The sequence below is a fragment of the Lycium ferocissimum genome, chromosome 12 (genome assembly GCF_029784015.1).
Source record: "Lycium ferocissimum isolate CSIRO_LF1 chromosome 12, AGI_CSIRO_Lferr_CH_V1, whole genome shotgun sequence".
Lineage (NCBI taxonomy): Eukaryota > Viridiplantae > Streptophyta > Magnoliopsida > Solanales > Solanaceae > Lycium > Lycium ferocissimum.
This window is the reverse complement of record NC_081353.1, coordinates 1530810-1543604: the sequence shown is the minus strand read 5'-3', so window position 1 is coordinate 1543604 and position 12795 is coordinate 1530810. Positions and strand designations below refer to the sequence as shown.

Sequence of the window (12795 nt, the reverse complement as noted above, 5' to 3'; positions counted from 1 at the left end):
TTAGGTATTGATTTTAACTTTGAGTTGATAGCAAGACAAAGGAAAGAATAGTTATAGTAGCAGTTGAGAGCTTGAGGAGGAGCTATAGCTAAAGCTCAGCTCAACCATAGAGATGCTCAATAATATGAAGGGTCAATATCAGCCGTTGGATTTGAGTTGGCGTAGGATTCTGAGTTGAGTACACATGTTACTAGTATACCATCTTTTCTTCACCTTTTTCTTTTTATCTTTGCTTCCATGCATGGATATCTCCTCCTCCAACTTCCAAATATAGTGTTTAGACATAGAGAGAAATAGTAGTATAATAATTTATCTGCTTTTAGTTTGTTCATCCCCATCATTAGCAACAAAGGTAACCGAGTACCCCGATGGCCCTGCAAAGTTTTCTTCATATTTCATCTGCCTAAAGAGCTAAGCTATAGCTAGTACTAGTAGCAGAGTGAGGAGACATTTCCCTCTAGCTACTTCAGCTTTTATCTTCTTTCTTGCTTTATCAGATCTTGCTCTTGAACAAAAAAAATATTCTTTGATGAGCTTACAATTCAGAATCTTGATTCCCACTTCATATTACAGCTTCTTGATCTGGCTTTAGTTGGTTGTCCTGTTTCTACTCTGTTCCCTTAGAGCTCTTTTCTTGTTGGTCTAGTAGAATGACATATAAAGTTTTGGCATTTGGAGTTTGTGAGGAATACTAGTGAGAAGCTGAACTTTTTCTTGATCATCTGATCCAATTCTTGTTTATTTTTTTCTTCAATTTATATTTAATGGGAGAAGATCAAGAAGTGAAACATGTGTGCAAGTTGTGTAACAAAAGATTCCCATGTGGTAGATCTTTGGGGGGTCACATGAGGTCTCATTTGATAAATGAAAAGCATAGCAAAAAGAAGCAGCTTGATTCTATCAGGAATGGTGATTTTAGTGAAGGTGTTTATGTGCTGCGGGAGAATCCCAAGAAGACTTCAAAGGTAAGTGAAGATACTTTGCTTACCAATGAGAAGAGAATTTGCAAAGAATGTGGAAAAGGCTTCCTATCTTGGAAAGCCTTATTTGGCCACATGAAGTGCCACTCAACAAGAATCTCATCAAAGAACAGAGTCGAAGAAGATTCTTGGAATACCCAATCTGATAGTAATAAGAAGAAAAGATCATCATCAACAAGGATCATGAAAAGGTACAGGGCTGCTGCTTCAACTTCCTCCACTTTAACTGTTTCTACTAATAACTCTGAGCAAGAAGAGGAAGTTGCTATGAGTTTGATAATGCTCTCAAGAGATGTAGCAAATTGGGTTCCTCTAAATGAGTGTTCTGATGCTAATTCTCAGTTTCTGCCAACTCAATCACATATACTAACTCATCAAAAGAAGAGCTCGAACTCTATGGATGGTGAATTTGTCAAACTGAAGAATGTCAGAAATGGGAAGGCAGAGCAAAATATCAGAGCTTCTGGGATTCCAAAAGGAGTTCCAACTGATAAATTTCTTGGAGATAACAAAGAGAAAGAGACAATTGTGGATAATGGATATAGAACTGAAGTTGAATTTCCTAAAAAGTTAGTCAAGTTAAAGATTGATTCTGATCAGAAAGAGAATTATAGCAAGAAAAGGAGCTTTGAAAAAAATGTTTATGATTGTGAGCAGAAGATCAAATTCGAGTGTACTAGTTGCAAAAAGACATTCCACTCTTACCAAGCTCTTGGAGGTCACAAAGCCGGCCACAAAAAGCTTAAAGGCTGTGAAAACAGTAATATTAGCATTGTACACTTGTAAAATCAAGCTGCTGACAGCAAGCTTATCAAAAATTTCAGCAATGATACTACTATCGATGAATCGGGGGAAAAATTTGAGGCAAATTATGTTACCAAGAAGCAAAAGGGGCATGAGTGCCCAATTTGCTTCAAGATTTTCCAATCAGGCCAAGCTTTAGGCGGTCATAAGAGATCCCACTTGATTGCTGAAGCCAAAAACAACGGCATTCGAGCAGTTGAAATACATAAACCAATACCAGAAATCAGAGACTTCCTGGATCTCAACCTGCCTGCTCCTGTTGAAGAAGAGCATATTGAGTTCCAGCCATGGTGGATTGAAAGCAGGCATAAACATGATCAACTAGTTGGCCTACTCTCTTAACTCATCCCAGTGTATAGATTTATTAATTCTTTACATAATTGAAGTGTTCAATTCACCATTTAGCTCCATTAGCTTCTAAGCACCATTCTACATCTTTTATCCATTTTTAGTTGGAGAATGAAAATCTTATCTTTACTAGATAAAAGCTTCTTTTAAATACATTTTAACTTCTACTTGAGCTAGACTTAATCTCAGGAGTTCAATTTTTTTCAAGGTTGTGTACACACTTTTTTCAAGGTTGTGTACACACCACCCTCCCTGCCTATACTCTCATGTGATTACACTGTGATGTTATTGTGCCAGAATAATTCTTATTTCTTTTTCTTGATGTTGAAGGGAAATGAGTGAGGTGTTGACACAAGGCATCAAGTCATGAAGAAGAGAAAGGGTATATTTATAGTATAAACAAAGATTAGGAGTGAACTCAAAGGTGGTTGTTTAGTCACCTATCATAGAAACATTACAACCCATCTCATTTTCCCTTTTTTTTTTTTTCTTCTTAATCTCAGTATGTTAACGATTTATTAAAAAGTTAACACAGCTGAAAAGGAAGATTAATTAGATTGGACCACCTCATCCTTATGGGAAGCTTGGTCTTACTACCAGAAACTCAATTATTAAAGGGAAAAATGTAAGCAATGAGTCTTCACAAACTCAATATTGTTCATTCACTAAATACACTTTAAACTTGAACACATAACTAGACTTGCCATTTGTTTAAGAAAGAAATTTGATGATGGGTTATATTATTGTGTTCTTATTAATCAAAAGTGCTATAATTTGGTTCACTGCCTTCACTATATTAAGCAGTGTTGCTTGCGTATCATCGACCAAAAATTGTGAAGGACTTTAGTTATTATGTCTGGCCCCAAAAAGATATTTTATTTCCGTTTTCCCCTTTGATTTTCCATCTTTTTTCCTTTTTCTTTTTTCTGTCAATTTAGTTATTCTTCATTTTCTGTTGGTATATTTGGGAAGAAAGCGCTTTAGGTTAATTTCTTAATTGCGTCTTGGCTACATTTTATGTCAATTGGTATTATCATTGTTATTGTTATTATGGATGTTACTATTGTTGTTGTTGTGGTTGTCGCTTTTATTGTCAAAAATAACAAATAATATTTACAAGTCAGTTAAGTGCTTGAGACTTTCTTTAACTACATATCAACACAATTTATTTGTTGTTTCTTGTAGAAAAACAATGAAGCCTATCAAAATCAGAAAGCGAGTAACTGACTTCAAGCTTTATTAGGGACTCATCTCATTCGAACCAAACAAAATTCAATAGATGAAGATTTCTATTCAAAATTAGCCTATTAATTGCATTTGTTCCTTTTCTTTTGCTTTTACTACCACTTATTTGCTTTAAACAATTTGATTCATCCAAATCGTACAGAGTCTTGCACATGTTGATTCTTCAGTAATATAACCATTCTTCTGATTAATAGCGAAAAATTAATATTTAAAAATTGTTTATTGAGAATGACCGGGAAGGTGGATTCAATGACATTTTCCTCAGAAACGAACTCTTAAAATCTTTCATACCAAAGAGATGATAAATATCCACTCTATAACAATTTATTTTAAGGTATATGGTATCTGATACTCACTGACAACTAATTCGAATTAAATGTGAGTACCATTAAAAGGGGCTCGCTGCCAAGGATTCTCCATTCTCAGTACTAGAACACCCGAAACCTCTGTTAAGAGCGGAGGGATCGCATCGCTATTGCTAATCTCACTAATCAACACCAGTTAGACAAACTTCGAAGTCAAAATGATTTACTGCTATTGGTATTACAAAAGTTTCTTCTTTGTAGTGTTTAAAGCAGCAGGAGGGGAAACGCAAATAAACATAGAAAGAGTGGTAAAAACTGCAAAATCTGATACATAAAAACTGAGTTTACATTCAATACATTATGTCAAAAATATTTACACAATCAAATCACTTATCTTTATATTAAGCATTAATTCATAACCTAATGCAAAAAGTAACTAACGTGCAAGGATAAGTTCAACTACACTAATAATGTAAGAATTATTTACAATGTCCGCTTGTATAAAAACAATGGTATAAAGTTTGAGAAATCTATCCATTTTGGAAACCTGGCCCAGTTTGGCCATTCCTTGTATTTACACAAATCTTAAGCACCTACGGTAACTAAGTCAACAACTCAAAAGAGTTCTCTACAGAAACACAGACTGGTGCTAAATAAAGAAACAATAGCAACTGTACGGATTGAAAAAAGTCCAGGTATAACTTAAGCTACTGTAACACCCTTGCAGAATAGCTTCTTACACCTAAGTAAAAATTTCCTCCTTCCATCAATGATGATATACAAGAAATTCTGGAATATATACTCAGCAAGAAGCATCTTTAGGAAGTTCAGCCAACAACATTGACGTAACTTTAGCATCACTCAGCTTAAGCCGTGCCCATCTCTGCTCTTGTAACTCCAAGCTCCATCACCAAATACTTCTTCGATCATAGTGTGGGTTGGTAATAAGTCAACTTCATTCTTGGCACAGCTCAAATACCCGATATCCCATTCTTTAACACCGCACGGTCCCAACAATAAGTCATGCCCATTGCCGCTGCCAATACAGGCAAAATCACTTGCCCAATGTCTACCATTGACAGTCTTTCCTAGAGGTGTTTCTGGAGCTACCCCCGGCGCATCACGTGTACAGGAGCCATCATAACCACCAGCTTCATCTGAAACGCCTCTGTTTAGATGCTGAATAGTGGGTTTAGAACTGCAGTTAGTATCAAATAATTTATCAGGGCATTCTGCTGCCGACAACTCAGTGAAGACCTTCCTGCTACAAAAGCCTAGAGGTTTATAGACTTCCCAAACTGTGAAACCAACATTCTCATAATATGCCTGAATATCATCCCCATAAATCTCATTGCAGTCAAGACTATTGTTATATTCTGGTGATTCTACCACAGAATCCTCATCTTCATCCGTCATATTATCTCTGTCATCAGCAGTGTCATCAATCTCCTGCCATTCATCATTATCACTGTCGACGTTGGATGGATCAAATCTGTTCTGCTTGGCACGTTTTCGCAAAATAAAGATGTTAAAGTAATAGCTGACAAGTTCCTTCCTGGTCCGTGAAGGAAATTTGATAGCAAGCTTGTTCCAGAAATCCTTGCCTAGAGAAGCAGGATTTGAGAATACAACCTCATGAAATAAATCCCCTTCCTCTTCACACCATTTCTCTGTCACAACCTCTCCCACACCACAAAAACCCAGCCTAACGAATGTCTCCTCACCAAGGGATATCTTAAGTTTTTCTCTGGCTTCCTTGATGTGCAGTCGAACACATTTCATGGAACCTTTATCCTCGCAAGAACATTCAACTCTTTCCACCCCAGCAGTCTCCCCCTTGTCTGCAGGTAACTCCGCATTATGCATTGGAATGATACACGTCCCTGCAAGTTTATTTTCATCACAAAAATGATCAACACGATAAGATTCTAGAGCTTGAGAAGGAAGATTCATGTTCTCATGTGTTTCCTCCATGACAGGTTCATCCTTACTACTGTGTCCACTCCATTCAGGCAATTCAGCTTGGAAATCTGGTCCAATAGGAACCAACTTTTGAGGAGAATTTCTCAAAAGAGAGAAATATACCTCCCTCGGATGAGTAATAGTCCTCGATGGAATATAATATTCAGGTGACCTCAATGTGTCAAAAGGCACCTCAAACCCGATGTCTTCTTCACTAGTGCTACTAGTGGGCCAAGAAGAGTTTGAAGCAGAGCCATCAACGCATGTATCGACATCTTGATCAGGAGCAAAGGGAGTTTCAGCAATGTTGCCACTATCAGGTTTCTTGTTATTACCTTCATCTCCACCTATTATAGGATATGGAACAGTCCAAAACCAAGAATCAGATAAAGGATAAAAGCAACTAAAAGTGCAAAGCCTATATGGCAACCTAAAATGAAACTGCTCAAAGTGTTTAAATGAAGTCTCAGGGAGTAATATTTTGCCAGTAATTAAAAGCATCACAAATATAGACAACCAACAAGCTAGCAAAATGTGAAGCATTTCTGAACATTCACTCCTTTACCTGAAGCACAAGGCTTCATCATAGCCACTGATTCATGATGAAAATAGTCCAAAACTGGAACTAGCTGACTGTTCGATTCTACATGTCTTGGCTGCTTCGATGAAACCTCATACAACTCCTCTTCACTATATGGCCTCTTTTGCACCATATTTAACTGCAAAGGGAATTGAAATAAGATACTGAATTTGTAAAAAAACCTGGTGGTAAAAGGTTGTTCCACACATTCGAAAAACATGCAATCAACGCATATAGAACCATAACTGCATAATACATCCAGAATTTTAAATGCTATATCAATGCAAATTAATCCCTTAAAAATATTTAAATGCTATATCAATTTCAAAAGAGACAAATGGTGCCTTTTTCAAAGTGCCTTGTTATGTGTCACTTGAGCCGAGGGTCATTGAAACAGCCTCTCTATCGCCATGAGGTAGGAGTAAAGTCTGCGTACACTCTATCTTCCCCAAACCCCACTTGTGGGAATAACACTGGATATGTTGTTGTTTTTTTAAAATAGACAACTAGCGAACGCTAGAGGAAAAAACATATTGAAGCCATAGTTATTTGCAAAATTGAGCATTTTCCCATTAAACATTCCTCCATATGCGTAGCCAAAGAAAAAACTAAGCAGGATACTCCATTAACAGTGAATACGTTACGCCATTAGAACAGTAATTTAACTATCAACAACTATGTCAAGTCAGAGCAATTGAGCTCAGCCAAGCAAGATGTCAGTCTAAAGTTTCTAATTAGTACACACCCTTTGCTCAAAATTGGAAATAACATTCAATTGGTTATCTTATAAGTGGACCTTTAAAAATGAAAGACAAACTAATATAAGTTTAATCGTATCATATAAGCAGAATAAAACAAATAGATAATACTGCTGGACACAGCTTAAGTACCTTAATAATGAGGTCAAATTGGGCAGGCAGAATTCTTTTCAATTTGGGTTTTTACAGAAATTTTTAAATATTGTGTTCAATCGAGAGGAAAAAAGGAATAAATTATAATTACAATATAATTAAAAACCCTAACCCTAGATCCCCAATTTTGATTCTACGCCTCGATCAAAATCAAAATAATCAAATCAACCAGAAATTAATTCTGGATATCAATAAATTAAAGAAAGGAAAGATTAAAGAAGAAACCCCCTAACTCAAAAACTTATAGGGCAGATCGAATCTTTTCTATTTTTTTATAATAAAATTAAAAAAAAGGGAAATCGAAGAAAAACAAAAGAAATGATTAAATTACAAAAAATAACACGGGAATAGAACAGATCTGAAACCCTAATTCGAAATTCAATATTCCAAACGGCTAAAGACGAAAAGGGTATCGATCGATAGAGAAAGAAACGAATTAGAAGAATTGGGGACTGATTTGAAGATAGAGATGAAAAATTGAGGTTGATTTGAGGAAGAAAGAATGTAGGTTTTTGGAATTGGGGGAAAATTGTCGGCGATGAAAACGGTAAAGCTAGGGTTAGCGAAAGTCTGTTTGGCGAAAATAGTAACGGGACTTGTCAAAAAGGGAACGGTATTTACAGCTAATTACACTAAATACCCTAACGACGTGGAAAAAATGGCTAATTCGTTACTCAAATAGGACGCGTTCTATGGGCTATAAGAGTTGGAAACTGATTTGTTCATTTCCACTTGAAAGTAAGCGCCAGCGTCCCCACCCCTACAAATAAAAATAAAATAAAAAATTCAAAAAAAAATCTGTAAATTATGCTTTAAACTGTTTTTAACTTCGAGTTATATGGGAAGCTTCCAAACAATTCACCTCAAGAAGGTAAGATGTATACACGCTATCCTTCTGGCCCCATCTATTAATTATCTTGGTATGTTGTTGTTGTTGTTGCTGCAAATTATGTTTTGCAATTTTTACAACCAAAACGCCACTGGCAGTTTTGATAGACCTTTTCTAGGATAAACTTCACAGATGATTATTTAATTTTTATTTTATTGCTCCAAAATTATTAAATTACTTTTTTGTAACGAAATATTTAGAGCCTGTTTGGAAAGCCACAAGGGAATTAGAATTAGGTGTAATTACACAGTTTGACATGTTTGTTTGGACAGATAATTATCAAGTTAGAGGAGAATAGGGTGCTATTGGGAGGGTGTAGAGTGTGGGGTGTTGAGAATTGGGTGTAATTACATTGAAACTTTTTAATTTCTTTTAGTTTATTTTTATTTCTTTTCTTTTAAATTTATTTTTTTATTTCTATTATTTTAATTTCTTTTCTTTTAAACATATTTTTTATTTCTGTTATTTTAATTTCTTTTCTTTTAAATTATTTTTTATTTCTATTATTTTAATTTATTTTTTGGTTTTACTTTTTAAATTGGTTTTATTTTTAATTTTTTTTTACATATTTATATTTCATCTCTTTTTCCAAAATTTGCTTCTTGTGATTCCATATAATTGCTCGTAGTTTTTTATTTTTTATTTTTTTTCTTTATTTTCTTTATTTTCTTCATTTAACGTAACTGTGTTATTGTAGTTTTGAAACTGCGCCTCTTAATATTAGAAAAAATGAATCGTTAACAAACTTGGCATATAACAAGTGATGCATCAACGTATAATTTCGATATTGAATGAGGTTATAGACTTGTGTTTTCCTTTTCTTTTGAATTATATTTACTTAAGTTATGTTGGAGCTTACGTTATGTTATGTTGGAATTTGACATAACCATATTATGTAAAAAATTGGATTTGAATTTATATTATATTTTCGGTTCCAATTTATTTGTTTCAGGAGTATTGACTTGTTATTTTACATTGCATGCTGTTCATTTTTCAATTAGAATCGATAGGCTATTTTTTAGTCAAACATTTGAATAATGTTATGAAATTATATTTATGAATTTTAATTTTTTTTTCTCAAAATTGTCTATGATATTCTTATAGATGTATGCTTTTAGTTTTCATAATTAATATGAAATATATATATATATATATATATATATATATATATATATATATCAATTATTTTTTATAACATTAGTTACAAATATATGATTATTAATTAATATATTTTCAAGAAACAATATGTATCTTAAATATCTAATTTAGTATCATTTATAATGGCACACATTTGTCAAATATTAACTTTTAATTTTGATAATTAATTTTTATTTTTAATATTTAATCATACTGTGTAATTACACTTGTGCAACCAAACATAGACGCTTGTAATTACACTGTAATAACTTTATGACAAACAAACATGTCATCGTAATTATTATTCTATGTAATTACTAGGCTGTGTACTTACTACCCTAATAATTACACGAATTCCAATTACCAGGCGGCTTTCCAAACAGACCCTTAGTTTTCACGAAAATTACTAAATTATTTTTTTTGACTAACTATAACAGAAAGTCATTAGTACGGAGCAAATGAGACCCTTATGAAACTTAACAAAATTTTTGGTGATTTATTTATTTTAGAAAGTAGTTTAATGACTTTAAATATTATCATCTCACCTTTTTAAATTTTTATTTTGCTTAGTTAATGAAAGGTCAGGATAATGGATAACAATAGTCATCAGACCATTGAAGTTAGCACTTAAATACTGTTGTTCGAAGGAAAAAGGTGCATATATACCCCTCAACTTTCTGATTTAGAGCAGATAATGAGGGTGTTTGGCTAAGCTTATAAGATGGTCAGACTAGCTTATAAGCATTTTTCAGCTTATCTCTGCGTTTGGTAAAAATAAAAGTACTTATAAGTCAAGTGCTTATAAGCTAAAATAAGCCATAAGTCATAATTTGGTCTCCCCAACTTATTATTTTTCAACTTATAAGCACTCTTAGTTTGATCAGGAATTTTACTATTCTATCCCTAATATTATTTTGTAATTCTTAGAATACCTTACTTAAATAAAACCCCTAACCCTCTCCATCAAGTCACTCTTTTACCATGTTCAAGACATCTCTGCAAATACAACAATTCCCGTCAGTCATCACCAGAATATAACAAGATTTTGAAGCTCTTTTACGTAAAAAGCAATTGCACGAATTGATTTCGGTGACAAACTTTTATCTCCATGTTGCGGTAGTCTTGAATAGATATGTAGACGACAGATGGTATCAATATTAGATGAAGATGGCTGTCCAAAGTGGTTGCTAAAATGTTCATGCAAACTAGCAGTTCTTTAATTAATGTTAAGCAAGACAGTAATTGGTCTAAAAGGAATTAACATATATGCTGAACACATATGTTTTCAACAATAGCTATTTATTAAAATATATAAATTGCATGTTTGTTCCATTCAGATATTTTTTTGTGTACCATTTGAGAGTTTAATCAAATTACTAATTATTTCATTATAGCTTATGATTGTATTTTAACTTATAATAAAATTATTTATATTTATAAAACAATCTTATCTAATTAATTTTTTTTGAAACTAAAAATGAGGCATAAACTATTTTGTATTTTGAATTAATGTGGAATTTATAATCTTGTAAAAATGATGCTCTTATTAGTAAACAACTTTAAGGACAATGATGTCATTTTAACAGAAAGCCTGATTATCAGCACTTTTTCTACCAAATATTGCAGCTGCTTATTATAAGTTTCAGCACTTCAATCCAAACACGTAACTGCTTATTTATTAAATAAGCTTCAGTGTTTAAAAATGCTTATCAACTACTTTAAATCAGCTAAACCAAACGGGCTCAATACCTCTTGGTATATATCCCTGCTATTACACAAATGGTGCAAATATACCTTCTTCTCTGAAAGATTTTTTCTTAAAATTGTTTAGCTTGATTTTCAGTTAAAAAATGGCACGTGGTATTAAAAAATAACTCTGCCCATTTTTTTAATAGACTTATTTTTCGTAGCCACGTGGTATTTTTTCTCTGGTGGGTCGGATATGGTTTGTTTAAAAAAATGGTTGACATATTTTTTAAAGCCACAAAGATATTTTTTTAACGAACCAGACAACCCACTAGAAAAAAAAATGTTACGTGGCTTTAAAAAAATAAGTTCTTTAAAAAAATAGGTAGACTTATTTTCTTAAAGCACCATGACATTTTTTTAATTATAAAATAAGCTAAATGATTAAAAAAAAAAAAATCTGTCAGCGAGAGGGTATATTTGTACCAATTATGTAACAACAAGGGTATGTATGCAACACTTTTTTCACGACGGTTATATCTGCGCTAAGTCGCAAAGTTGAGGTGTATTTGGACCTTTGTCCTTGTTCGAATGGTACCCTTTTGACCATTGAGTTGTTTTATCATAAACTTCGATCATTCCTATTTATGTGAAAGTAGAAAATTCGTTCTAGTATGAAAGCAGAGTAGGGTGTTGTGTGTAAATGACTTTTTTATAATTTGAATTGGGAGAATACACCACAATATTTTAAAATAAGACCGGTATTCCTTTTTACTGATTAGGGGATTTAGGCTTATAGACTTATACCTCAATTTCAAAGTCTTGAAAAATATAAAATAGTCAAATTTCCAAAGTCTTAAAAGACTTCCACCCCAACCTCAAAGTTTTAAAATATATAAAATAGTCCTCATCCTTAAAGTCTCGAAAAATACAAAATAGTCCATCTATATAAAAAATATTTTTTCGGTGAAGACAGTTTTACTACGAGTAAGATCTATACAAAATTGTATAAGGTGGATTGCAAATCACCTAATTGTGACTGGATGTTGCGCGCCACCAATTATGATAGCACAGATAGGTTTCACTTCACCAAGTATGTTGGTCAACACACTTGCGAGCATAAACATCTTACGGTTAGTCATCGACATGCCTCAACGGTTGTCATTGCCTTATTTGTGGTGAATAAGTTTGTTGATGGCAAAAGGCCATCGTCGAAAGAAATAGAGAGGACGGTTAGGAAGGACTTGCATTGTAATGCAAGCTATTGGAAGTGATGGACGGGAGATGTGATTAATAAGAACTTGATTTGAGGGACACCGTGTTATATCTCGCATTTTGTACGTCGGGATATTTTAAGTTAGTTGCGACAAGTTAAAGACAAGGCTATTTTTCCGACTTTGTTTTAAGACATAAGTTGCTTATGAATTTTGTTGGATGGAAATATTAAGGAATTTGGGGTTAAAAGTGAATTATGGAAAGTTAGACATTTTATGAAAATTTGGATCAAAAATGAATTATGGGAAGTGGGAAATTTCATGAAAAATTGACCATTGTAGTATTATGCGCGCGTGACTTGTGGCCATGGCCGCATGGATGGTTAATATATGGTAATATAAGATGACAATTTAGTCATCTTTACCATTTCATATCCTAAAATTTCAAGAAACATGGAAAAAAAAAAAAAAAAGAGGAAGAGAACGGCCAAGGCTGGCCGAAACTTGCCCCCTCAATTTGATCATGGAAAATTCTTTTCTTCTACCAATTGGAAGGCCCTCTACAACGTGGAGTAGTTGTTGGAACAAGAAAACCGCTCGTTGTCGCAATTCACCAACTCTAGCCGAGTGAAGAAGTGAATGAAGAAGGTAAGATTGAATCTTGTTTTTATGTGTTATGAATGGTTGGTGTATGTCGTAGTATGTGGAAACGGATGAAAACTCATGAAATATGG

At 33.5% G+C, this 12795-nt stretch overlaps 2 protein-coding genes across 3 annotated transcripts; one reads left to right on the top strand and one right to left on the bottom strand.

Moving 5' to 3' along the window:
• Nucleotides 1–282: 282 nt before the first annotated feature.
• Nucleotides 283–2304, top strand: LOC132040377 (zinc finger protein ZAT1-like). The gene is given in 1 exon segment (XM_059431010.1): nucleotides 283–2304. A coding segment is annotated over 1 exon segment (1362 nt). The 5' UTR covers nucleotides 283–764; the 3' UTR covers nucleotides 2127–2304.
• Nucleotides 2305–4054: 1750 nt separating this feature from the next.
• On the bottom strand, nucleotides 4055–7757 carry LOC132040899 (uncharacterized). Of its 2 annotated transcripts, XM_059431588.1 has the most exons (3): nucleotides 7115–7757; nucleotides 6210–6363; nucleotides 4055–5991 (listed from the first exon to the last, which is right to left on the bottom strand). In XM_059431588.1, exons 2-3 carry the CDS (start codon nucleotides 6355–6357, stop codon nucleotides 4544–4546), a joined length of 1596 nt encoding a protein of 531 aa, XP_059287571.1. In that variant the 5' UTR covers nucleotides 6358–6363; nucleotides 7115–7757; the 3' UTR covers nucleotides 4055–4543. The 2 variants fall into 2 exon arrangements, with proteins under 2 accessions (XP_059287571.1, XP_059287570.1); XM_059431587.1 differs by lacking the exon at nucleotides 7115–7757 and having other exon boundaries at nucleotides 6210–7103.
• Nucleotides 7758–12795: the final 5038 nt, after the last annotated feature.

Excerpts from the sequence above, each read along its gene's own strand:
- LOC132040899 (XM_059431587.1), bottom strand. The coding sequence starts at position 6,444 with ATGTTTTTCGAATGTGTGGAACAACCTTTTACCACCAGGTTTTTTTAC. Across the intron at positions 5,992-6,209 it reads GATGAAGCCTTGTGCTTCAG|GTGGAGATGAAGGTAATAAC; the intron begins GTAAAGGAGTGA and ends ATCCTATAATAG.